The sequence below is a fragment of the Leptonotus elevatus genome, chromosome 1 (assembly GCF_054856555.1).
Source record: "Leptonotus elevatus isolate MCC_2025b chromosome 1, RoL_Lele_1.0, whole genome shotgun sequence".
Lineage (NCBI taxonomy): Eukaryota > Metazoa > Chordata > Actinopteri > Syngnathiformes > Syngnathidae > Leptonotus > Leptonotus elevatus.
The window spans coordinates 14,235,498-14,261,030 of NC_141239.1; the positions used below are offsets into that span (position 1 = coordinate 14,235,498).

The following is a 25,533-nucleotide window of genomic DNA, read 5'->3' on the forward strand; positions in this document are numbered from 1 at the left end:
TTAACTCACTACACTAGGTTTGCACAATACACTTTTATAGACATATAGGGCACATAACACACTTTGGGGGGTGGGGTAGGGTGGAAACACCGTCTTCACCCTACAACTCCCCTCCAATTTTAATACACCACACAACTTGTGGGTGGGGGGGGGGCTTGGGGGCTTGTGGGGGTGCCATCGGTTGGGGGCCGCAGTATAGAGCAGTGCTGCGGTCCCCTGTCCGTGTCGCCACCCCCCCCCCCCCCCCCGCCCTATCTATTTTTTTTAATGCACCACATACACTCAGCAACATGCTTGGGTGGCGGGTGGATCGGAGCGTGGGAATATCATTTCCATCGGCTCCGGTTCACCTGCTCCTAATTTTAATGCACCACACACACACACTTGTATATACACTGGGTGGGGTCACATTCACGGTTTAGGGGTAGAGTTCGCCAGTCCGCGAGCTGGCGGACTCAGTAACAGGGGTTAATTTTCACAAAGAACGCTGGGGTGACGACCGGGGCCTTCCCCCGCTGGGCCTGGGGTTCGGGGGTGTCGGCCGCCCTCCGGTGCCCCCATCTCCCCCTTCTGCCCCCGGTGTTCCGTCCTTCCACACGGCGGGGGGTGGGGTGGGCGCGGCTGCCCTCTCCGCTCCGCTGTCCGGCCCCTCTTCGGCGCCGGTGCCTGGGTACGGGTGGTCCCCGGGGGCTGGGGGTCGGGGGTTGGGGGGCTGCCGGTTGGTCGGGGTGGGGTCGGGGGGGGGGCGGCTTTGTTGGGGGGGGGGCGGTGGTGGGGGTTGCGGGGTGGGGGGGTGCTGGGGGTGGGGGGTGTCTGGGGGATTGGGGGCATGGGGGCGGCTGGGGCTGGGTTGGGGTGGGTGGCGGGGGGTGGATGGGGGGCGGGGGGTGGTGGGGGGGGCGGGGGTTGGGGGCCGGTGGGGTGCCTGGTGGGCCTGCAGTGCCCCGTCCTGCTGCGTTGGGCCGGGGGCGCGGGCCGTGTTGGGGCGGGGGGCGCTCCTGCTCCTGGGTTTGCTCTCCGGCCGGTGGCCCTGGTGGGGCCCGGGGGTCGTCCTTTGGCGCTGCCGCGGCCTGGGGGGCCCTGAGGTGTTGCGCTTGCTCTGTTCCGGCGGGGGTCGACGGCTCCCCTCTTTGGTGGAGATTTTCATGCATGCCAGATCCACCACACCAGCATCTACCGAAACTCAGACACAATCTGTTTCCTCCTCAGGTTATTGAATCGGTGGAGGCTGGTGTCTCGGATCTCACGCGGCTTCGTCTGTCCTTCCTTCCTTTTCTCGGTCTCTCCGTTGGTCTCTTGAGGCCTCCCTGACTTTATGTTTTTTGGATTTGTTGGGGTCTGGATGTTTCTTGGGCTGGGGAGGAGTTCTGGTGGGGGGTGTCTGGTCGGTGCTGGATTTCACCTTCCTTGGTTTTCTTCGGTCCCCTCGGGTCTCCTGGTGTTCGATTTAGGTGAACGGTATAAGATTTTTTTTTCTAATAGGTTTTCTGGTGAGCTAACAAACACACGCACGCACGCACGCACGCACACACACATACTCACCCACACACACAAAAAAAAAAAAAAAAAAATGTGTATGTATGTATGTATATATGTATATATGTATGTATATATGTGTATATATATATATATATATATATTTAAAAAAAAAAAAAAAAAAAAAAAAAAAGAGCAATGATGATGACATTTCCGAATGAACAATACTGAGCTCTTAAAAGAAAAAAAAAGAAAAAAAAAAAAAAAAAAAGACTGAGGGTGTCGATGGCCTACTTTTCTTTTGCACGAGCATCACGTCAGAACACATTCTATTTCAATTTCAGTACGGCCTTATTTGTGAAAAATAGTCAATATGTCATCTTGATCTTCACGGTCAATCTAATTTCTTGGCTTTGTACATGACAAGAGAAACAGATGTACTTTTTTTTTTATAGTTGTATATTTAGCAGAAGTTGTGGATTCACCACTTACAGTAATATCTGGACTATTAGCCGCCACTTTTTTTCACGTGCATTCGACCCTGCAGCTAATACAAAGGTGCGGCTTATCCATCAGATCACAATTGGGCGCACTATAAAGGAAGCGCAAGAGCGTCAGGCAGAGCAAACCAAGTGAGGCCAAATACGGTAGGAGAGACAGAACGAGAGCGAGGCAATTTGCAAGTATGAAAAAGAAAGTAGCGGGAACCCAGTCCGGTAACAATAAAACACCTGCGGCTTACAGTCGGGTGCGGCTTATATGTATGTATTCCCCAAAGTTAGCTTATAGTCAGGTGCGCCTTATAGTCCAGAAATGACTGTCGTTTTGCCAGTTTAAGGACTTGAGACTCGTCTTTGACTTGAACAACATGACAATTGCTCAGTGAAAAGCGGCACAACAATTCATCCATCTCTATAAAAACAAATAAGCTACGTTAACGTCACACAAAGTCTCTGATAGCTGATCAAACAATATGAAGACTAGTTTGGGAACATTAAGCCTGCAGCACACGACTGACGCAGCCAAACGTGACTGAAGAAGATCATCGAAAAAAGTGAGTCAGCGACTCTTCAGCACACACCAGGCAATTGAGCACCGCACGTCTGCCAACGTGCTGCAATGTAAAAATTGCGACCATCTATCTATCGAGTTTAATCGATATGCCGTACTGCATTACTTTTCTGTTGAACCACAAAAACATGCCACGATTGTCAAGGAAGAAGTGGATTGCCCCAAAGAAATGAAACGAATGCCTGCCGATAACCGAGTGACGCAAAAGCAAAGCGTGGAGAGACGGTGAATGTGGCGATTGGTCTTCGCCATAAGCCTCTCAAATAATCCACACTCTTGCCCGATTCCTGTGCTTGTTACAATCTGCGACTTCCTTGACAATCATGCCATGTTTTTGTGGTTCAAAGAAAAATAATACAATACTAGTGTATGTGGAGTCTCAAAATCCGTCATACAGTGACTGCATCTTATTCGTATATGACTCAATTTACTTTTGACATTTACTTAACATGACGGCAACCAAGTAGAACGGGAATAGACAATAACGACAATAAAGCGCCCCCTGCAATATAATGAAAAATGTGACTTTGTAGAGAAATACTAAACAAATATGCTCACTAACTGCTTGTCCTCACAGCTGGCATTTAAATGCGAATGGAAACGTTGCTGCAGAAGCATGAGAAGCACAAATGCTACAACAGAGCTACACTACGCGACAGTTATGAACGTTATTTTAAAAAACGTCAACTTTGAGAAAATGTGTACTTCCTAATTTTGCTATTGTTATATTGTGTGGCTGCTAACAAAGCAATTATCCACTTTATGGTGACTATACGTTCTTTCTAAAGTCATTTTCAGCATAGAATAGAAACACAGTATTTTAAAATATATTTCACAATCACGTTGTTTATGTTGAATTGATTGTCTATCTGTCTTTCAAAGCTTATGAAAAACAACCTCGGCTGTGGCGCTTTTTTTTTTCCTAATAGAGAAAGTGATGTTCACAGAACTATTTGTGGTATGTAAACGGATGTACGAACCAAGTTCCCCTGAAACTCCCCTTAGTTGTGGTCACTTGATCTTTGCTACGTGTCAACTCTTTCCTGCATACAGACTACGGTAATCTATTTATGCACGGTCCACTTTGACAGTCTTCACCCATCAAGCAATTATATACCATTTTGATATATTATTTATTTATTTATTGTTATTTTTCTGTTTATTTCACAGGTTTAAGCTGATAAGGCACATTTTTAAACACATTTTGCGGTTGGATCGTATGGTTTGGATTCAAGTCTCGCATCTACTTTAGAATTTGCTTATTTGTCCCAAAAAAATAGCACTTTGATGAGAAAACGTATTATATTATAACACTCCTTTACCTCTTGTTAGGAGTTACAAAATGCTTCACCGTTTCAAACACAGTTGTTACCCAAATGCAGGGAAGCGGGGAGACAAGGACTGCTAGAAATGATTGATTATGAAGTTAACAAAAAGGAAGCAAACAAGGCACATGGGAAATTCAAAAGTACAAAGTTATCAGAGTCCAAAAACAAATACAAGATTCAAAGGAGCAAACCAACTCAACATGAATGAATTCATATCAACTAACCACAACAACAGAAACAACAAAAAATGAACAATTCCTAACATCCTGGCATTTCGGATATATTTCCGCAATGCAAATGCCTCCTTTAGATCATAGGTGTCAAACTCCGGTCCTGGAGGGCCACAGTCCTGCAGGGTTTTGGATGTTTCCGTTTCCAACACAGCTGATATATCATCAGCTCATCAGCAAGCTCTGCATAAGCCTGACAACGATCCTGCTGATTGGAATCAACTTGTGTTGGAAGAGGGAAACCTCCAAAACCTGCAGGACTGCGGCCCTCCAGGACCGGAGGTTGACACCTATGCTTTAGACTGTGCAAACAAACGGCACATTGTATTGCTTTTGCCTGTGACGAGCATACAAACTAAGCGGGTTGTTATAGTAGTGATACGACATTGCATCACATTTTGAAATCAAAATAATCCTCTCAAATAAAATTGCAACAATCCAAAGTCCAATACTCTTCAATAAGCGGAGCACTACAGCTGATAACGATCCTCACCTGCGTTGGAATCGGGAGACATTGAAAACAGGCTGGATATTGGGCCCCGTGGACCTGGCTTGAGAAACACTGACCTAGTTGACCGCCATTTTGACTTGTGACGTAAGCTCGGAATTGTCAATAGGCCAACACGAGTGGCAGAGGGAGCAAGATGAGTTGACACACGGGACCGGGCTGACGAGACCAGGTCGAAACAAACACAAAAAAATTAACAATCATAACAGGACATGACATACAACACAACTAAATATAATCGAGAGTCTAACACAGATCATGACAACGATATCAACTGTCTTGGTCTTTCTTATTTCTTTCAGAATTTCCGCGCTTCTCGCTCCAAGCCATTCCCAGAGTCCCAAACCTTGTATGAAACCTGCTTTATTAATAAAGTTTTGATTGATTAATTGACTATTGTAATGTGTTGTCCAATTAATGACACAGTAAAATATGTAGTGATGATTCAACTAACACACATCATACACCTACCGTTTCAATATGATTGTTTGCCTCAACTCTTTTTCCATATGAAAATTCTCTGCAACGACCACAAAGTTATTAACTCTTCTGACACGGTATTATTATGAGTCAGTAGTTCTGCCATCACCGTTATCTCTGCAAAGGTCTGGAATCCAATGCAGATCTTGTTCATAATCAGATTCATGGAACTTAAAACCAAATCTTAATTCATCCGTTCGCAATGTGGAAGTCACATGACGTGATTCACAGAAGTGTGTCTTGATTTTAGTGAATGCTTCCTTCCTCCTTGTGGGGAGCACTTCTTCTTTTCACTTGCAAGGAATGCTTCATTCAGAAACTTCCGGACAGTCTTGTATGAGTAATATTGACTACCGGCGTCGTATTGACACACATTGGCCTAACTTTCAGAATGCTGTCGGAACACGACGGCTTCCAAAAGTCTTAGATTTGTCACTTTGTTTTAAAACATGCTGGCGCCAGCCTCAACTCATTCAGTCTCCATTGCTCCATATTTGAGGAGGCTGGGGTCAAGTTGTAGTTTACAATTTTTAAAATGTGCAGGATTTAATAAGTTGATTCATGTTAAAAATGAGATCGCTCTTAATATGAAAAGAAAAATGCACTGAGCTGTCACCAACGTCTTACAAATGCAATTGTGCCATCTAGTGGCAGATATTGACCTTAACATAAATATATATCACACTCGTTTTTTACATCTTTTTGGTTTTAACTAAAAAATTTTGAATTACTGCATTATGAAATTACTATATCAAAGTTGCAGCCATATTTCTATTAGTTTAACATTTATTTCCACTTTTACGTTCAGAGAATGAAAACTTAAAAATTTATTGTACACTTTATTGTACATTTAGGACAAATATAAAATTTGTGATTAATCGTGAGTTAACTATTGAAGTAATGCAATTAATTACGATGACATTTTTTAACCACCTGACGCCCCTAGTTTTCATTAAACCACTCACTAAAGTAAGAACTTACACAAGCAGCCATGACACTCTCACTCACTTTCTACAAACATCAACTTCCCCCAGTACAGACATTTTCTAACAACGATGTCATACTTAACATTGATAGCCTTTAACTTGAATGTGTTTTCGCAAAATACTTAAAGACCCCTCGGAATGATGCCACAAATTCCCCAAATGATCTTCATGTCGTGATGCCAATAGAATAGAAAAAAACATTTAGGAGGGCTTGTTGACACCCTCCCTAGAAATACCCCCAACCCTCCACACCCCCTCCTCAGTCCAGGCAAACCCCGTTTGATGCCCAAAAGTCAGCTGGCACAGGTTCCAGCTCATCAATGACCCCAATGAGGACAATTGAATTCAAAAAATACTTCACATACAAGTTAAGACTTGTGACAGTGTTTTATGACAAATGACCAAATGGTCGGCGGATGTTTGTGGTGAAAACCTCAGGATCGACCTTACTTCCTCTTTCTTTTTGATCCAAATGAAATGCAGCATGACACATTGACAAGTGATCAGCATGTGCTAGAATTTTCTTGCTGAAATCATCAAGATAATAACTTCACTTTAAGGGTGCAATATGAATTTCACAATGGGGGGGATGTCCATGGCTTTGTCAGTGAGTCAGTCGGTACAAGACAGGACATGATTCTTAGCTTGATCTCTTCTTTTGTAAGGTGAAACACATAGTCATATTCAACAATTCAATTTCATTTCTAGATAATCAACTTTTTTTTACTTAAATTTGTTCTTAACAGCACATTATTTTCCTCTCCAGAAAGTTAGGGAGATTTTAGACAAATCTCTCCCTATGGATTTTGGAATGACGTTCCGTTAAATATTAGACAACCTCCCACTCTTAAAACACATTTTTGTTCTTTGGCGTTTGACTCTTGAATTTTTTATGGTGCATGCTGTATTTTGTTATTTTTGTAATACATTTATTTTATTAACTTACCTCCTTGTGTTATGTTATTGACTTATTCATTTACCCACTTAAAATAATTATTTATGTATTTGGTGTTAATTTTGTTTTACCCGTCTTTATTCCATGACTGATTTTTTTACTCCATGTACAGCACTTTGTATGAAATGAAATTCTGAGTTGAGTAGTTTTTGGTCTGTGAGACAAAGTGACGTCAGAACCACAGTTGTGATTTTGCCGACCGTCAAGTGCACAATTGAGTGAGCTCTGTTTATTTATTAGGAAAGGCAACTGTGTTCGGCTGTCAGGTGTGCAAATCATCACATCGATTAGACTGCCTTTGAAAAGTAGTCCGATGACTTTAGCTGCAGCCGCTAGCACCGTTAGCACGCTAACACTGCAGACGCCCTAAACACTGGCAACAGGCAGTACGAAGTTGTTTTGTTGACGTTGGTCGCAATTGTTTACGCCGGCAATAAGAACGGCAAACACACGTTCCGCAGGACTTGTCAAGTCATCTGTTGCGCCGCGGCCCACGACTGGCAAAACGCTTCCGGGAACAACTTCAAGATAAAAGCGTTAATTGGCATTGCGCGCCACATATTACTTGGTATGGGCAGATTTATTTTGAAGTTGGCCTTCTCTCCACATTGGCGTTGTTTTGCCAGACGTGTCAAATATGTCAAATGTTTACTTCTCTGGATTTGTCATTGCGCTAGTGGCTCTTACACCGGACGCAAATGTTTTGAATTAAGAGCGTAGTCAAGGCATAAGTTATACTTGTATTAATTCCAATTCATTTGGGCTGGCCTGCGAATAGTGAAAATGTATGAGATGACCCACATTATATATGTAATGGGGGAAAAAATAAGCCAAATAATTAGTTAACATATTTTTATTAAGCACAGAATGAATTCATACAAAACTAATTCCAGTAAGAAACTATACCTCTGCTCTGCTTTATATAGTAATACAAAATACACACCAAAAAAAGCAAACATTTGTACTATCTGTCATGGATTTAAGGTGGAGTGAGATGTGGACCTAAATCCAAGGAGGCTCCGTGATCAAACAGAGGCAATAGTAAACGTAGAGTGATTTATTGACAGGTGGTGGTTACACATAATGTGATGAGGGGAAAGACAAGCAACACGAAACAAAACACACAGACAAATATGAACATGAACACCCAAAATCAAACAAAAAAACAACCCCACAAAACCGAAACATGAAACTATCCAACTATCCAACAAAACTTAATGGATTAATGGAATAACAATTTTAAAGAAAAGTTTATTTGAAAAGTGTGGTGCAACTAATCCAAAATGTACTATACTAATAAAATGCCTTTCCTTAAAGCCAAGCTTGATGATGAGTATGTCTGGACATGTTAAATTATATTGTAATGGGGAAATCAGAGGAAAAAGTGCGTCACCTAAGTGCGTCCCCTCCCAACATACACACGCTGTCGAATACAAGATGATGCCTGCGGTCAGTTTGCTTCCTCTTTTTCTCCTTTAAAACCCGGAGGTCTGGCCAGAGGGGATCATCAGCCTTCTCTTCCTGCCAGATCAAACAGTCAGTCAGCTTTCTCCAAGACCATCTGGACCATCTCAAGAAACAATCATGCAAATGTGCAGTGCAAGACTGTCGTGCTTGGCTCTTTTCATGGCCTACCTGGCATTGGTTGCTGCGGGCCCTGGTAAGTCGCCTCATCCTGCTGATTCTGCACAACTTCACATTATGCTGAAAGTGAAATATATTCTTCACATGTGAACAGGAATCAAGATGACCTCGTGCTGCACTAAAAGCACCTTGGGACCGATTTCCGCTCCTATCGTTGGCTACAGGATCCAGAAGAAAAACCCTCCTTGTATCCGCGCTATCGTGTAAGAAAGTCAAAGATTTGATGAATCCTTTATTGACTGAAATGAGATTTTGAGTGATTTGTTTCATGTGCCATTCAGATTTGAGACCACTGATGGAGAAGTGTGCAGCCACTGGAAGCAAGACTGGATCTTCACAAAGATCATGGAGCTCAAGTGAGTCGGCCGTTGTACTCAAAATGGCTGCTGACCGTTTCCATTAGGACGTGTTTTCAAATCTCGTATGTTTGTGTTTTACAGTGATGCCCGGAAAGCCAAAGAAAACAAAGAAAACGCCACTTTTTACCATCATGCAGAGCCAAACACAACTGCCTTATATTAATTTCAAATATTTAAAATACTTACTTTTTTTAATTTAATATTTATTGGTGTCAGTTTTATTTATACATTCAGCTATGGTATTCTTAATTATTTACCTGTTCACAAGAAATCTATTGAGAACAGTGTTCTGTTTGTTTTTTTGCTCTAAATAAAAATGCATTTTCCTCATCACAATATTTTGTGTGTTATTACGTCCACCGAAGGGGTTCAAACAAGATGTCTCATTTGGAAAGTGAGTACCTGTAAAGTGAAATTAGGTCTTGTAAATTTTGAATGCTGAAAATGAGACTTCAAAATCATGAAAAATCAACACATTCTCTTGGCTCTTAAACATAGTGGGAGTTGTAAGTAGTAACTTCAAATATGTATATGTGTATGTATTATACATAATAATACAAACAACTCTCTGAATTCAATTTACAAGTTCTTTAAATGAAGAGAATCATGTTAATTTTGGGATAAAATCAGACAGAAATTTGCTTAAATTTACATTTGAGGCATTTGCAACATCTTCCCGCTAAATTGTGGGCCAGTCTCTTGGGGTAAAATGGAGGAAAATAATAACTAAAAAGCATTGCATCTGCCCCAAAAGACGCCGGCCCACCGGGCATCTGCCCTATGTGTCAGATGGCCAGTCCAGCCCTGTCTCCAGGGTATTATTTTTTTTTTCTTCTAAAGAGACGATCTTATTTTACCACTTTAAAGGAACAAGATAACTTCAAATATAATCTCAACTCAAGCATTCATACACATGGACACAAACGATCAGGATAAAAGGCGGTCTGGTCTCCGAGTCGCCACTTTACAATGCGGATCTGTGGTCATTCTGGTCATACCAGTTTATTTCCAGTTCCGTAATATCAAACACTGTGGAACTACTTTCATTGGCCAGGAAGTAAATCAGCTGTGTTCAATCCCACAACAACACAAAAACTATTTTTTTTAAATACCTCTGTCTACAAAACAAAAGCTACAAAATAAACCATTCACACTCGATGTCCCGGAACACTTACAGTATGAATAATAATAATAAGAATAATAAGAATAATGATTAAATCTGTACACTATATAGTAAGGCCTGAGTCAAAATTTGAACCTTAACCTCAGAAAGGTGATGCAGGTGTGCTAACCGATTAGCTGTATAGAACATTTTATTTATATATATATATATATATATATATATATATATATATATATGTGTGTGTGTGTGGGGGGGGGGGGTGTGTGTGTGTGTGTGTGTACTTAAAACAATTTTATATAAAAATTATACTATTTATAGTCGTGGCGAGGAGTTGGGTGTGTGTGAAATATTTTCTTCTTCCTGGGGGGGGCATAACGTAAAATAATTGAGAAGCACTGATGTATTGTATTGCAAAGGAGTAAGAATACATTGTGGACATATTTGGAATTTTTTGTCAAAATGAAAGAACAGCAATCTTTTAAAACAACATGACATGTATGACATGTCGTTTCCAGCTACTTATTCACCAAATAAAAATGAGCTTTAAAATGTGGGCCCAGTTTGAATTAACACAGTACATGATGTTTGCGAAATCAAACGTCAAATGGGTCAAATATTTTTTAGAAAGCTTATCCCAAAGTCTTATTCGTTTTCTCCATTGGTGAGACAAGATTGTAAGTCTTCTAACACAACGTCTTAAAGTATTTTGCCGCCAGTATTTTTGGTCATTTCATATACCCGAAGTTTCATTATCCCATTCTCACGTTCATTCATCAAATTAAAAATGACTTTCCCATGGTATGACTCATTTTGGAATGCAAGTCAGGTTGAAGGGTTAGAAAATGGATCTCTTTTGCCACTTAGCGGCGAGATTAAGGTATTGCAGCGAGTGACTGCTGAATGGAGTCCCCTTGCGTGACTGGAGCATCGTCAAGCAAGCCCTGTGGCATCCAGAGCACAAATAGCAAACGAGGCAGCCTTCTCGACAGACGCGTCATGCATTTGCATGAGCTAGCAGGCAGGACGATTCATTTAACATTTTAAGGCCCCCTCCAGCGGATTGGCATCTTTTTTTAATACTACAGGCGGGTGCCACTCTGTGAAGTAATGTTCCCACACTTTGTAGAATTGACTGAAAAGTTCACAGTGCGTCTGTATTCTACATTCATTGCAAAGATACTATGGTTTAAAGTTATAATTATTCAGCATTAAGGCTGACAGAATGACCACAGAAGTGACTATTAGCATGATTGCATAGGATTCATGACCTCCTACTGGCAATTTCTTCAATTGCACCGCAAATGTTGCTAATCGGATCTTTGAGTGTTGTTTTTGACAGCTTTATGGGGTACTTAGCAGAAATCTCCTCATCATTTTTACTCAGTTTTTTTCTTTCTTTCAGTTTTGAGCTATTCAGTTAAAAATTGGGATGCTAAAAAGATGAAGTAAATTTACCACATAATATAATATTTCATTGGCACCTTGATTTTTGGGTACCCCATCTCACAAGTATTTCAAGTACTGAGCCATCGCTTGGCTGATTTTTATTGTTTTGTGTTGTGAGCCAAAATTGAACTCGAGTGACGTGAGAAAAATGGCTCACTCACAAAGGTGCTGCTGTAGGCCACAACTCACGCCTCAATGCTCACAATTAACAATAACGGGTGAACCCGATACCTCTCACTTGACCACTGCTCTAAAAGGCACACATTCAACACACAAATAGTATAGTATGTACAGTAATTAAACTTGAGGAGGGGAAAAGTTTATTTGCATTTTCTTTTATCATGTTTAATGCAGTGCTCTATTTCATAACAAAAAATGTTGATCACTTTTGGGGGCTTGGAACAAATAATGGCATTTCAATTAATTTCAATGGGTAAAAAATGATTAGTAAATTGTGTTATGAGCTTGGTCAAAAATAAATTAAATTGTTGTTGTTACAGTGAGCATTATCTGTCAAATCCTTGTTGACAATTCGGTACAGTAAACCCTCCTCCACCGTGGATTAAACAATCCTATTATTTCACAGAATTTACCTGTATTTTGTCCATTTATAATTCGATGATTTTCATTTTGGGGGTGCAATTTCACATTTGACCACTACGCGGCAGCACACGACTGTGTTTAACACTGTATATTTGAAAGAAGAAAAAGAAACAGGAAGTGTTTCAAATTTAGCCTCATTTTCTTTGAAAAGGATACAAATAGATTATTGAATGTCTCAATCCTCTTCAATCCTGCTTTTAACATCTACAAAAATCAACGGCCGTAAGTTTATTTATAATGTACATCTTTGGGTATGAATAGTGATGTATATTTTGAGTTGATAAGTTACATTTTCTTACTTGATTTAATGTCAACAAGGATTGGTACATACAGTACAATATTTTTGTCTCTTCCATTCTCCCTCTTGCTCTCTCTCAGTATATTTTAAATGTGTTATTATTATTTTAATTGTGTATAAAGACCTTTAAAAAAATTGTGCCTTAAATACATATAGTATTTAGTTAGGGTACTTCTGTATTGCTGCTTTGACTTATTGTGGGTGGGGGCTACGTACTCTAGAGGCATTGATTCTCAACTGGGGGGTCGGGACCCAAAAGTGTGTCACGGTTCTATTTTGGTAGGTCGCGTACCGGTGGGAAAGAAAAATGACAGGGGGTCCTTAGTTTACGACGGTACTGTACCAACATACAAAGTTTTGAGGTTGCAGATAGTATGAGATTATGTTGATGATTATGTTATGTGGTACAAAAAGTCACGCTCATTTAGCGCTGTACTGTTTTTCATTCGATTGATTTATGTTTTGTTTTTTTTACCTTAGTACTGTGCTAGCATAGGTTAACGATGTCGTGTTGCAAGAGCAGTGAAATAATTAACATAACAAATTTGCCTTTACATTAACATCCCAATAATAAAGTTTCTCACGCATGCCTAAACTAAACTAAAGCGGCAACAACAACAGTTGACAACCAAAGCTCGAAAGAACCATTATACGATACGTGTTTTTTAACACTTAGCTCCCATACAGAGAAGCAGGAAGTAAAATGATCACACAATGACAGCCAAAGCTTCACAGTTTACACATTTAGCCTCTACTGGGCCATTACGCAACCGTGAGGTGCGTTTATGAGGGCTGTTCGGCGTATCAGTGCACCAGTCTGCACTGATGAATTGCTTTAGGTCCGCTCGTTTTCATTTTCCAGTGCTCTAATCTGTATGCATGCTTACTCGGCTCATAATCACGGCGTGAATATTTTTCATATGCGATTCCTCCTTTCATTTGAGATCAACCCTAACGTCCCCCTCCTCTACTGTCATTTATGGAATATTTAGATCACATGCATGCATAATTGCGCCAGTGTAATTTGTTACACATAATATTGCCTTTGTCTTGCCATACTTTCCCCAGGGGAGACAAGACTAATATCCACTGTCATAATTTCATGCTGTGTCTTGAAGTGCAGGTATGGGTGCTTTACTTCATCAGCAGTCTTGTTTCTTTTTGTTTTTTTTGGGTTCTGGATTTTTTTTTTTCCCCCAAAGCTTGTCACAGCTACCCAACCCCCACCTCCTCTACATGACCTATTTCATCTGCTGAAATGTGACGACTCCAAATGTGGAACATGCATAGCATCTTTAACTATAGGGTTATGTGTGCGTCCATGACACACAAATAGAATGCTATAAATACAGTCAAAGCAACATTAATTATGAGACGTGTTTTGCAATCACTAGGCTAGGTTTGCGAATCCAACATACTGTGTGTTGCATGTACAGTATATCCACATAGCTCTGCTTTCTCACCATTAACATAACTGTACTGACTGAGCAGACTGGACATGGAAGAGACTGTACGAATACTTTTTGACTCTATTATTCAACTGATTATCCCGTCGATTTTGAATTATTAAACAACAAAATATGCAAGCGATAGCCATATTCACGTTCCACACTATATTATCAGTGACTTTGGGTGTGTGTGTCTTTAAAAGGCGGGGCCTGGTCCGGTGAGTGACGTGGGTGTCAGAGAATGAGAGTGTAGAGTTGATGATTACTTCAGCCCAACTTGACATCATCAACATTTTTACCACTTGAGGACTGTATTTTTTTCTGAAATCTCTGGTTGGTGTTGAACTTTTAAGTTCCATTGTGTTAGTCTTTTTCGATTAGAATCACCTGATAGTGTACAAAAGGTAATTGAAAAACATTAAACAGCTCGTGTAATGGGTCTCCCTCTATTGTGTGTCTATTATGTATTATGGACAGTGAGTGTTGATATTTTGTGCTATTTCCTAACTCACCTAAATGAAATAAAGCTTCCCAAGCGTTCGAAAGCCAATATTTTTTTATAAGTTATTCCTCTGTGATTGCCATCAAAACTCAGCTTTTCTGTTTACACAAGAATGCAGTTAACTTTGGACAAGATGACTGTATGAGATGGTGACTCATGTTGTTCTCATCGGACTTAATGCCCTCCTCTGCCCTTCCACAGTCCCACACGTCAACATGTAGCACCTTCCTCCGTCTCCTGCCACATTGGAGATGACGTTAATGATGCTCGACTTCTCAGCCCAATGGGGGGCGCTGTTTGTTTGGGCCAATTCACTCCCGGGAGGTTGGAAATGGCAAAGATCTGTCCATCCATGAGGTAAATTGACACACATATTGTGTTCTCCATAATGCAAGGCTTTGGTTTCGCCCCCATTTTATTGTGTGTGCATATGTGTGTATGCATGAACTATATTGTGTTTACTGATAAAAGGTAACTTGATAAACTGGACAATCATGAGAATGACAGGCTAATCCTTGCTAAGCTTCCCAAACACAAGCTCTTATCACCAGCTTGAGAAAAAACACCTTCACGTGATCTTACTGCTTGGTGTTCTATGTAAAGCCACTCTTCTCATTTGGACGGGGCCGAGTAGTGATCAAATAAGTGTTCATTAAAAAAAAAAAAATAATAATAATAATAATAAAAATAATAATATTTGGAAATTATTATTTAAAAATAAAAAATGACAAAAATTATATTTTCAAAATTTCAACTTTTCAAGTTTATTTGAAAACACTTTTACAAAATTGGAGTTGGGACCTTGAATAGTTGTTTGTAAACTATTTTATTGATCATCACACAGGCACCCCTTTTTTGTACTAAATTAATATCAGTTTTTTTTACTTTTGTTCTTTCAAATAACATAACAAACTTCAAGTTAGCACTGCTTCTCACTTATTTTTTTGTTATGACCCTAACCCAGGAGGAATACAAAATTGTTATTGCACATCCTCTACAGTAGGTGGCATTGGTGCATTCATTGTTAGAGTGTATTAGCTCCTCTGCAGAAGTGTACTTAAAACTTTTTAATATAAAAATTATACTATTTATAGTCGCAGCGAGGAGTTGGGTGTGTGTGAAATATTTTCTTCTTCCTTTGGGGCGGTCAAAACAAGATAATTGAGAAGCACTGATGTACTGTATTGCAAAGTAAGAGTAAGAATACATTTTGGACATATTCGGATTTTGTCAAAATGAAAGAATAGCAATCTTTTAAAACAACATAACATGCATGACATGTCGTTTCCAGCTACTTATTCACCAAATAAAAATGAGCTCAAAATGTGGGCCCAGCTTGAATGATTACAGGACATGATGTTTGAGAAATCAAACGTCATTTGGGTCTGAAGTTGAATATTTTTGAGAAAGCTTATCCCAAAGTTCGTTTTCTCCATTGGTGAGAAAAGATTGGTGTCTTGTTGTTTTTTTTTGTTTTGTTTTTTATTTAGTGGGGAGCGAGGGTGAGGGTGAAGAGAAAGGCTCACCATTGAGCTGTCCACCCACATGAAGCCCCCCTCTGGTCACCTGCGTGGGTTTGGGCCAAAACAAAGGCGAGGGTGCACTCTCTCACACACACACGAGAACTCACACAAAAAGAAGAAAAACAACAGCCCTCTAACCTCACATTCGAAATGTGGAGTTAAAACAGTAGAAATAACAAAGAAATATCTTGAGAGAAAAAAATGCAATATATTGTAGTAATAACAGAGATGAAAAGTTTTTAAAAGGCTCTTGGCGTCAACTTCAAACACTTTATGCAAATTTCTCCTGACAGTCAAACTGTACGACTAGCCAAACAACGTACTTCCTCACTGTTTTTTCTTTCTTTTTTTTTGTGAAGCGTAATGGTAAATGACTTGATGTGGAATTGTTAGTGAGCCCAGAAGCTCGTGTCCTCTCCATCTCCTCCTACATCCCATCTGCGTGTCCACAGTGTGGGTGATTGCAAGAGCTGCGGGGGTGAGGAGGAATTATTGTAGCAAAACGATAAGAAAACTTGTGATGTAACAGTCTGAGTTGCACTTCTCTTCTCCAGGCCAAGGAGAAAAATGCTTTGGGGGAGGGGGGGGGGGGGGTCTGTAGTGTGTGACATCACAAGGTGGCCCGAGGTGTTTTAGTCTGACAGAATCTCGGCAGACTACCGAGGATACCTCACGCCAGGAGAGGTGAGGGGGAACGGCGGGGAAGTATTTTTAGGGTGGGCTGTTATCTGAAGGGCCGGGTCACATCGCTAAGGGGAGAACGCGGTCCAGGCTGTTCGCCAAGACAGCAGATAAGGAGGAGAGGAACAATGAAAAACCCTCACACACACTTGGACCACCACAAAGACACCCACCGCAAAGCTCACTCTTACACATCTTTTCAAGGCCTGCTTGCACTAAGCAGCACTGTTACCCTATGTTGAGTATGCTACCACTACCATATGGATGCAATTTGGAATTTTGATGAGGATCTGGATAAAGATGCAGATATAGAAATCAATTTTCACTTATCGCTGTTTGGAGTCAAAATGGGTTTCCCTCTAGTCCTTCGGCTGAATGCAAATGGAGTCGGTCTGTTCCTGTCATCTAACCGCATTCTCTATTTAACCCTTACATACCGTTTATTTTCCATGCTCGCCAAGGTTATTATAGTTAACAAAAACTGGCAAAATAACTAAATTGGAAAGCCATTTTCTTTAACAAATTGAATAAAAACAAGAGAGCTTTAAAAAAAAAAAAGAGAGAGAGAGAGATAACTAACTGAAACGGCATTTAAAAAAAAAGTGATTTACATAATTTCACATAATGACTCCAGTCTTGATCCCTTAAAAAATGTTGGTCAAGTTTCCAACTTAGTGGGAACCATTTGAGGAAGAAGAACATTTTTGTTTCCAGCCTAGCTGTCCTTAAGAACCCTCACCCACACCCTGAACCAGAGATTGTGGGCCAACATCAATGACCTCTGACCTCACAAATATTCTTCCGGTTAAATGGACAACGCTTCATACAGACACACTCCACAATCATGTTGAAAGTCTTCCACCAGAGTTGAAGCTGTTTTATTTGAAAAGGAGGGAACAACTCCATATCTTCGTGCGTTTCACTTTTAGTAGGCCAGCTGTCCTCATACTTTTGTTGTCGAGATGTACGACGGATCTCCACGGCTGTCTTAAGAATGTTTTTCCCTCACTTGGCGGTTTATCTTGACTGTGCGCTTTCTTGCTCTGTTGTTATCCCTCTGAAGACAGAAATGGCAGCTGAACAGATGGGGGGAAAATGGGAGAGAACAGCTCATCACTGTGACTCCATGTTTATGGAATTACACGCACACATACACATACAGTTTTACCTTAAAAAAAAAAATACAGGTTAATATAAAAAATATGATTTCTTTTCTAGAAAATATATGACTTTATTCTCACAATATTATGACGTTAATCTAAAAAAAAAAATTGTAATTTTATTTTAAATATGCAATTTTTCTCATATTTTCCTATCTTTCTACTTTTTGAGACAATGAAAGACTTGTTCTTGGGTACAATGCTACGGTGTCATGCATGTACAGTGGATATTGAAAGTCTACACACCCCTGTTCAAATGCCAGGTTTTTGTGATGGCCTATAAAAAATTTAAACCCAGATGGAACCCAGGGGCAGCACATACAATGAAAACTGCAAAGGCCCAATAAATGAACCCTGCGGAACACCAAACAGTCCATTATACATGTGAATTCATATTGCACATATTCGTCCGACCATTGAGTCAGGTGCTGTTGTCAGTGCTCTTGTTCATATAGGGTTTTTCATTAATCGTTCTGTTTTCGCTTATTAGTAATCAAGGAGGCTGATAACCGATATTTGAAGCCGATATTCATTTTCAGTATAAAGGAGGAACAAATATTGGTGTCAGAGTTTTTTTTAAATACAAATGCCAATGTTGACTTTGTTGTAATGTCTTAAAACATTATTTCTTATTGAACAAATTTTCAAGCTTTTCAAAATGTAGTTGTTGTTTATTTTTTCATCTTACACAAAAAAAATAATTTAAAATTTCTAAAATAAATGTTCATGGAGCTCCCAAGGTTATCAGTACGTCTTAAATTTTTTTAATGGAAACTTAAACAAGTAAATACCATAGCTTTCTATAGCTTTCTACAGTAAATATTTTTTTCCAAAATTTAAAAATACCTGAAATCTTAAACTTTCACATTTCTTAGTTTTAATAGTCAAACAAAAACAAAAGGTTCAGAAGGTTCCCAGGGTCAGCAGCATCTCTTATAAAGTACACTCTAAAAACAGTTGGGTCAAAAGTAACCCAATTATGGATCAAAAATTGACTTTATGGGTCAATTTGACCCAACTTTCTGGGCTATTTTATACAAAATTACCCCATTTTTTGACCCAAGTAAAGGATCTAACCAATATTTATGACTTGTTTTACACTGAAAGATCCATTTCTTTCTCTTCAATACATTGGCCAGACTTTCACCATTCCGGGTGGTTACGGGCATACTAATTTAAGTGGTTAGCCGAAACAACCAAAAAAATTGGTAGTCTAGATAAATCACTTGGAAATATATTTATTGTATCAATTTATTGTATTCTAAATGTATGTATTAATTATTAAAAGTGATTACAATATATTATATATTAAAAATTCAAAAATGTTTAATTTTTGAATTTTTCTACACTACTACTAAATAGTGTTTAAAAATTGGAAATGTGTAGTGGCCAAGTGGTAGAGTGTCCCTATCGTATATATAGTGTCCCTGCGACTAGGAGTTTGTGGGTTCAATCCACTGCTGGGTCATGCCGAAGATTACAAAAATGGGACCCATTTGCCTCCCTGCTTAAATTGACACTCGGCATCATGGGTTGGAATTGGAGGATTAGATCACCAAATGATTCCCGAACACGGCCCCTGCTGCTGCTCACCGATCCCTCAGGGGATGGGTCAAATTAATTTTGCCCCACTTAGGTGGGTGTAACAATCAGTGGTACATTTTTTTCGGGAATCCTGTGACCTGCGGGATTTTCGAAAAAATGTCAGCCTCTAACACAGGTTAACCAATCTCTTGATCAGAATGAGCAATTTATATTGATTGGCCCAATCACCAATACATATTGGTTGAAAACACCTACTATTCTAGACTGGTTGTTTTAACCAAAGGATCTGTCAGACACATAACTACCAGCTAGATTGGTCAAATTTAATCTTTCTTTTTTTTTGTAGATTTGACCAATCCGTTTTTAGAGTGCAACTCTAGAGCCGTAGGTTGCAGACTCCTTAGTCTAGCTCCTCTCACGATTTTGAGATCACTTGCCTCTTAAACCGCATAGCATTCCAAAATGAAACTGCTTGGTGGGATGAGGCTGTAAACGAATGTAGCTGCTACAGTGATGGAGGACGTCCATGTTGGGCTGCAAACTGAGAGAAAGCCAAAATCGCTCCAGGAATATCTTAGCGAGGCTTTGAGGGAAGATCCTTTTCATACACCGAACCCCCACCCACCCACTCCCATCACCACCAGCATCCATACTCCACCGACGCCCACCCGTCCAATCAGCTTCTGTCCCCCCGGTCTCTCTTCCCAGCCCCCTTTGTTCGTCTCGCTCGCCGCCCACACACCTAGCGTCCCTTGGGCTTTTTTCTCACACACGTTCACACATTTACATTTGGAAATCGTCTTATCTCCTCCAGTCGCCCTTCTCGTCGAATGAGACATCGGGCAATGCTGCGTGCGTCCATGTTAGCATGTAAAATACACAAACGCACACAATCTGTGTGCGAGCCACAATACAGATGTGTGGGCAGCAGCCATCTGGGGACCAACATTGAACAAAAGGTGTGTGTGTGTGGGGTGTGGGGGGGGGGGGGGAGTGTGGACGATGGAGTGCCAGGGGCCCGATGTGGACCCCCCTTTCCTCCAGAGAGCGAATCTGAGAGGAGAGTGGGAAATACATCCCAACAGTCATCAATCAAAACTTCGCTGACACAAATGACCAGAAACAACAGCTCCGCCCACTCACGCCATTTACGCCACAGGCCTTCGCTTTTTTGCCGCCCGACGCCATTGGGCGAAGTCGCGTTCCTCGCCTAGCCTAATTTGGCCTTTGTGATTGCGCAGTCGATCGCGGCGTTGGGGGAGAAAGAAACGTGAAAATGGTATTATGGCGGATGGGGGAAGAGTGGCACATCGAATGCGGGAGTTCCTTTTTTCGTCTTTTTATTTTGCCATCTCAAAGCGCCAGATGCTCTTCCTGGGCTCATTAGAATGCCTTACACAGGATCGACATGGTTTCGGCGAAGCAACTGCGAAGACAAAAAGCAAGATGAAGACTGGAGCATGCAAATGCAAATGCGAACACACGTGCACATACACACAACAACCTTGATACCGTGGCGCCTTGAGATACATATAATTCATTCCAGCCTCCTAAAAAATATATAAAAATTGGGAATTTGTTTTTCAAGAAGGAAAATAGCACACTCTAATATTATACTTTTAAACAAATATACAATAATGATATAATTAAATAGAATGTGAAGAAATGAAACCGTTTTTGCTACATTTTTGCTTCAGTTCACTAGTCATTGTGCTACTCCTTAGGTGCAGTTATATTAGTTTTTCTTCGCAGAGGATAAAGGATACATGTCTGTGAATATTGTTATATTATCTTTCTACATACGTTGCTCAGAAGTCTGTTGTTATTTCTTTACCTGTCTATGGCGTTTCCCCATCATGTGTTAGCGTTAACCTAGACGTTATGGCAATGTGGTTGTTTTAAATACTAAACTTTAGTTATTTTATATTTAAACTTACACTGGGAGTGCCAATAAACAGCTTGACACTTGCATAATTTGTTTGACACTATTTTTAAACCAGATGCCCTCCGTGACACAACTCATCCATTTTTAATCCGGGCTTGAGACAAAATTTTCAGCAAATGATTACGCCCCTCTCAATTACCGCAGTTTTCTGAGGGCAACCATAACGACAACGAGGCCTGCAATGAAAGCAATTTAAACACCTGTGCTTCTGAGCTTAAACTGATATGTCACCCGAGTCATATTTACTACTGTGCATTGAGGCTTTTTTGCTATATTGTCATTCAATCGTCCAGTTTACATGCAACTCTTGAATGTTTGTGACCTAACCCCTACTCATATCGAGGCCAACTGATGATTGCCTGCTTGCAGTTTAACGTACAAGAAAGCAAAAGAAAAAAATTAATAAAACATTTGCTGTAGTTTAACATTTACTTCATCATGCTGTGATTTCACAAGAGGGATTGTTCTCGACTCTCTTTGAGGAAGTGGATGGTGTAGGAGGACAGGTCATGAAGCTGTTTTTTGTTTTGCTTTGTCGTGTTTTCGTGCAGTCTTGTGTCCCCCCCCCCCCCCCTCCCTCCTCTTCCTCTCCTCCCCTCCTTACCCAAATGCTCTCACTTGTGGTATATTATTCCAAGATAGGCCCTTTTATTACATTTTGTTTTTACAAGTAGAGATTGCACACAATAAAAGATGATAGCCAACGATGATTTGATTGGCACTTGTAAAGCTTCCATGAACAGCAATCACCAAAAGGGGGCGCTGTAGTTATGTATACTGGACCAGCAGCATTCGGGATGCGGTTGAGGTAGCCAGAAAGTCACCTCAAACCTTTAATCGCTTGAGATGACACATTTTTTCTCACGTCTTAAAAAGCTTAATCGTGTGATTTTTGTGTGGAGTTTTATGGATTCCTTCTCCATGAAATGCCACATAAAAAATAAAAGAAGGGTAAGAAATAGGGCGAATTAAATATTTATCTTCCAGTTAGGAGGTGTTTAAGGTTTTAAACTAAAAACAGAGCAAAAAGAACTCAAAATATATATATATTCTTTTAGATTTTGCATCCATATATATAAGTCAATAAACGACCGTTAGCATGGATTTTCTTCACATTTTTAAAACGTGCAGTATTTCTTCATGTCTGTTTGGAGCATGCATATCATTTGGCTCGTGCAGTTTGAATGACCATTACGGCAAGCACGCGAGTGTGAGACCGCCCCACTATCCTCTGCATCCAACTCACTCCCACCACACACACGCGCGCACACACACGCATACACACAAACCCTTGGCTTCTTCATTTACACACACTTTTCCCACCGGGATGGATCCTCCGCAGCCAGCGCGCACAGCCAGCGGCCAACACGCACGCTTCCCTCCGACACACATGGCTGCGCATGTAGGGCGAACATTCACGGCGTTTATGTGGATAATAAGTATAGTTTCAAGTTCCAGGACGAGGATTTACCCGGCGAATGAAGGTAAGGAGTCCGTGTGACTGTCGAGGACTGTCTTTGCGCGGCGAGGGTCGGCTGCGTGCGCTCCGTGTGCGTCCTTGGATCCGTTTTACATGAGGTTGGGATGGCGAAAAAGTTGACATATTGGGACATTTCCGGGGTTGCTTTTGCTTCCTTACCTAAGCAATTTGGGCTGTGTCATGTGGGTTAATCTTGAAATAGTTTGTAACTTACAGTTTTAAATGATTAATTATTTAAAGTGAAAAGACAAAAGTTTTGGGACACATGCCAACAAATCTGTTTTTATCTTAGCATGGGAATAGCCTTTTTGTCGAAGAGGAAGGTTGGGTTTGCTCGGTAAGAACTTGACTCAACCCCGTCATCCATGTTGGTGATAAGTGAGAACAAAAATGCTGAGCCAGAACCTCACTCGTGCCCAACATCATGAGTGACCTCTGAACTTACAAAAATCCCTCAGACACACTCCAACTTGTAGAAAGTCTAACCACAAGATGGATGGATGGATGGATGGATGGATAGATAGATAGATAGATAGATAGATAGATAGATAGATAGATAGATAGATAGATAGATAGATAGATAGATAGATAGATAGATAGATAGATAGATTTAGGAAAGTCCGCTTAGCTTAATGCTAACAAACAATGCAAAACACCTTAGGTGGGCTATAGCATCAATGTGGCGATGTTAAAGCGACTGATATTTGAACAGAACATGTAGACAGACAATACTAACAGGCAACTGCAGTCGACTAATGCATACTCGCTGTTTGGCACCCGCAGATTGGCGTATTCATTGACTTTCCCCCAACATAAAAAAAAAAATCCTGGGATTTCAAAACAGATTAATGGCGTTTCCCTTTTATTTCAATAGGAAAAAATGATTTGGAGATAAGTGTTTGAGTTACGAGTATGGTCACAAAATTAATTAAACTCGTATCTCAAGGCACCATTGTACATGATAGGATAGTGGCCTTAAATGTTAGAAAAATATAATTATATTGAAATGTAAATGCACATAGAAGTTAATAGGGTGATGTGTATGCTTGCCGTAAATTACACGTTTGTTCTTGGTTCAGTGATTTAGCGGATGCACAACTATTAGGCTGAACAATTTATTTTTCCACCATATTTTTCTTTTTTTTTAATTGAAGCATTGTTGACAGTGTATGTGTCATTTTAGTGACCCTGCTGGATACCAGGACGGTGCCAGGAGAGCTGAAATGGGCAGCGAGTCCCTCAGAAGGAGGGGTGAGTGGGAGCTCTCTATTTTTCCTTTTTAGTTTTTCATCAGATCCACGTTGGACAACCTGCTGTCTTTTTGGACAACGCACACAGACATGCACACATGAGGTCTGGAAACTAAATATTCATCCCACAGATTTGGAAATGAGCTGTCCACCCAGCCTAAGTTCTAATATGAGCTAGTTGTGTTTGGCACGCCACGTGGCATAAAGCAGCCTGGTGGTGGGTGTCATTTAAAAATAAAAAAAAATAAAAAAATTCTTGCCGTGCATCCGTCGTCAAAATCTCAACGTTGTCTACTTTCTCTGTGCGCTGACTCTCTCACCTCGTTGTTGGTTTAAGAGCTATTGGTGAACTTGACACCAGTTTCTTGGCTCTCTATACGCTCTTTCTCTCACATGCCACTTGATTGGCAGGGTCCTGGTCCGCACACACCAAGCTTTTGATTACAGCCGCCACCCTACCCCCCGCTCCCCTCAGCCCTTCTGACACTTTCGGCATCTTCTTGCTTCACATACACATATCACAGGGGATCTCTTTGCAGGGCCAACGCTTTTTTTCCGCCCCCCCGGCAGCTGCGATTTTCATTCAGCTAACAAAGACTCCAAATGAGTCGAGACAAGGAAGCATCACACCTCATTTTTCTTTACAGCCCGGCCTCCAAACTGGCACACATAAAAACACGCATGCCACGCGAGAAGCGTGCTCATGCCCTTGTACGCGCACGCACACTTTTGTGCTGCGCATTAACCCTCCCAAGCATGGCCCATCATACGCTGGTTATAAAATTTTCATCTCTTCAAGCTCGACTTGCTATTGGACATTTTAACTAGAAGAAGTACAAAAACAAAATACTAATCTATCACATGATATACACAGTGCTGTAAAAACACACATTTGATTCATTCATAACATATTACTGCACTGCAGATCAGAAACACACGCCAATTCAGTCAGACCAAAAATCTGCTAAAGTGGATTTTTGTTTGCCTGTATTGTCGCTGCTATGTTGTTCAAGATTCCAATCTTGGCTCCGTCCTTCCTTTGTGGTTTGGATGTTTTCCCCGTGTTTGAGTGGCTTTCCTGCAGATAATCCGATCCGGCTTCTTCTGGCATTCCAAAATCTTGCATGTTGGGTTCATTGAAGATTCTAAATGGTCCATTGGTGCGAATGGTTGTTTGTCTATATGAGCCCCTGGCAATTGGCTGGCGACCAGTGTAGGGTGTACCCTGCCTCGTTCAAAGTTAGCTGGGATAGGCTCCAGCTAACCCATGTCCCGCTTGAGGACAAGTGGTAAAAAAAAATGGCGAGAGGTTGTTTGGGGGATTTGGAAATTCAACTACATGGACTTGTACCCCAAATCCGCATTCGATTCATATACTGCAAATCCTGAATCAATTTGAATAGGTTACTAATTGTACTTTGCCGGAAAACATCTCAGTAAAAAAACCTGAACAATCCAATTTGATCATAATGGTAAATAGTGCTCTATTAAC

The 25,533-nt window shown here is 40.7% G+C and overlaps 2 protein-coding genes across 3 annotated transcripts in view; both read left to right on the top strand.

The window, feature by feature from the left end:
• The first annotated feature begins 8,557 nt into the window (after positions 1-8,557).
• On the top strand, positions 8,558-9,373 carry LOC147180973 (uncharacterized). The gene is made up of 4 exons (XM_086082120.1): positions 8,558-8,694; positions 8,773-8,881; positions 8,960-9,034; positions 9,119-9,373. The coding sequence occupies exons 1-4, from the start codon at positions 8,619-8,621 to the stop codon at positions 9,198-9,200; spliced, it is 342 nt and encodes a 113-aa protein (XP_085938246.1). The 5' UTR covers positions 8,558-8,618; the 3' UTR covers positions 9,201-9,373.
• Positions 9,374-12,300: 2,927 nt separating this feature from the next.
• The window catches only part of LOC147180974 (ephrin type-A receptor 4-A-like), a 55,742-nt gene continuing 42,509 nt past the window's right edge, over positions 12,301-25,533 (top strand). The window contains exons 1-3 of one of the 2 annotated variants that reach the window (XM_086075800.1): positions 12,301-12,431; positions 14,659-14,814; positions 23,975-24,042. Coding sequence is in view for 1 of the 2 variants with exons in the window: in XM_086075792.1 (XP_085931918.1) it covers positions 22,639-22,795; positions 23,975-24,042 (225 nt within the window). In the remaining variant the exon portion in view is untranslated. Of the gene's footprint in view, positions 12,432-14,658; positions 14,815-22,569; positions 22,796-23,974; positions 24,043-25,533 lie in introns of those variants that run through there. The other variant, XM_086075792.1, reaches the window with a different exon arrangement.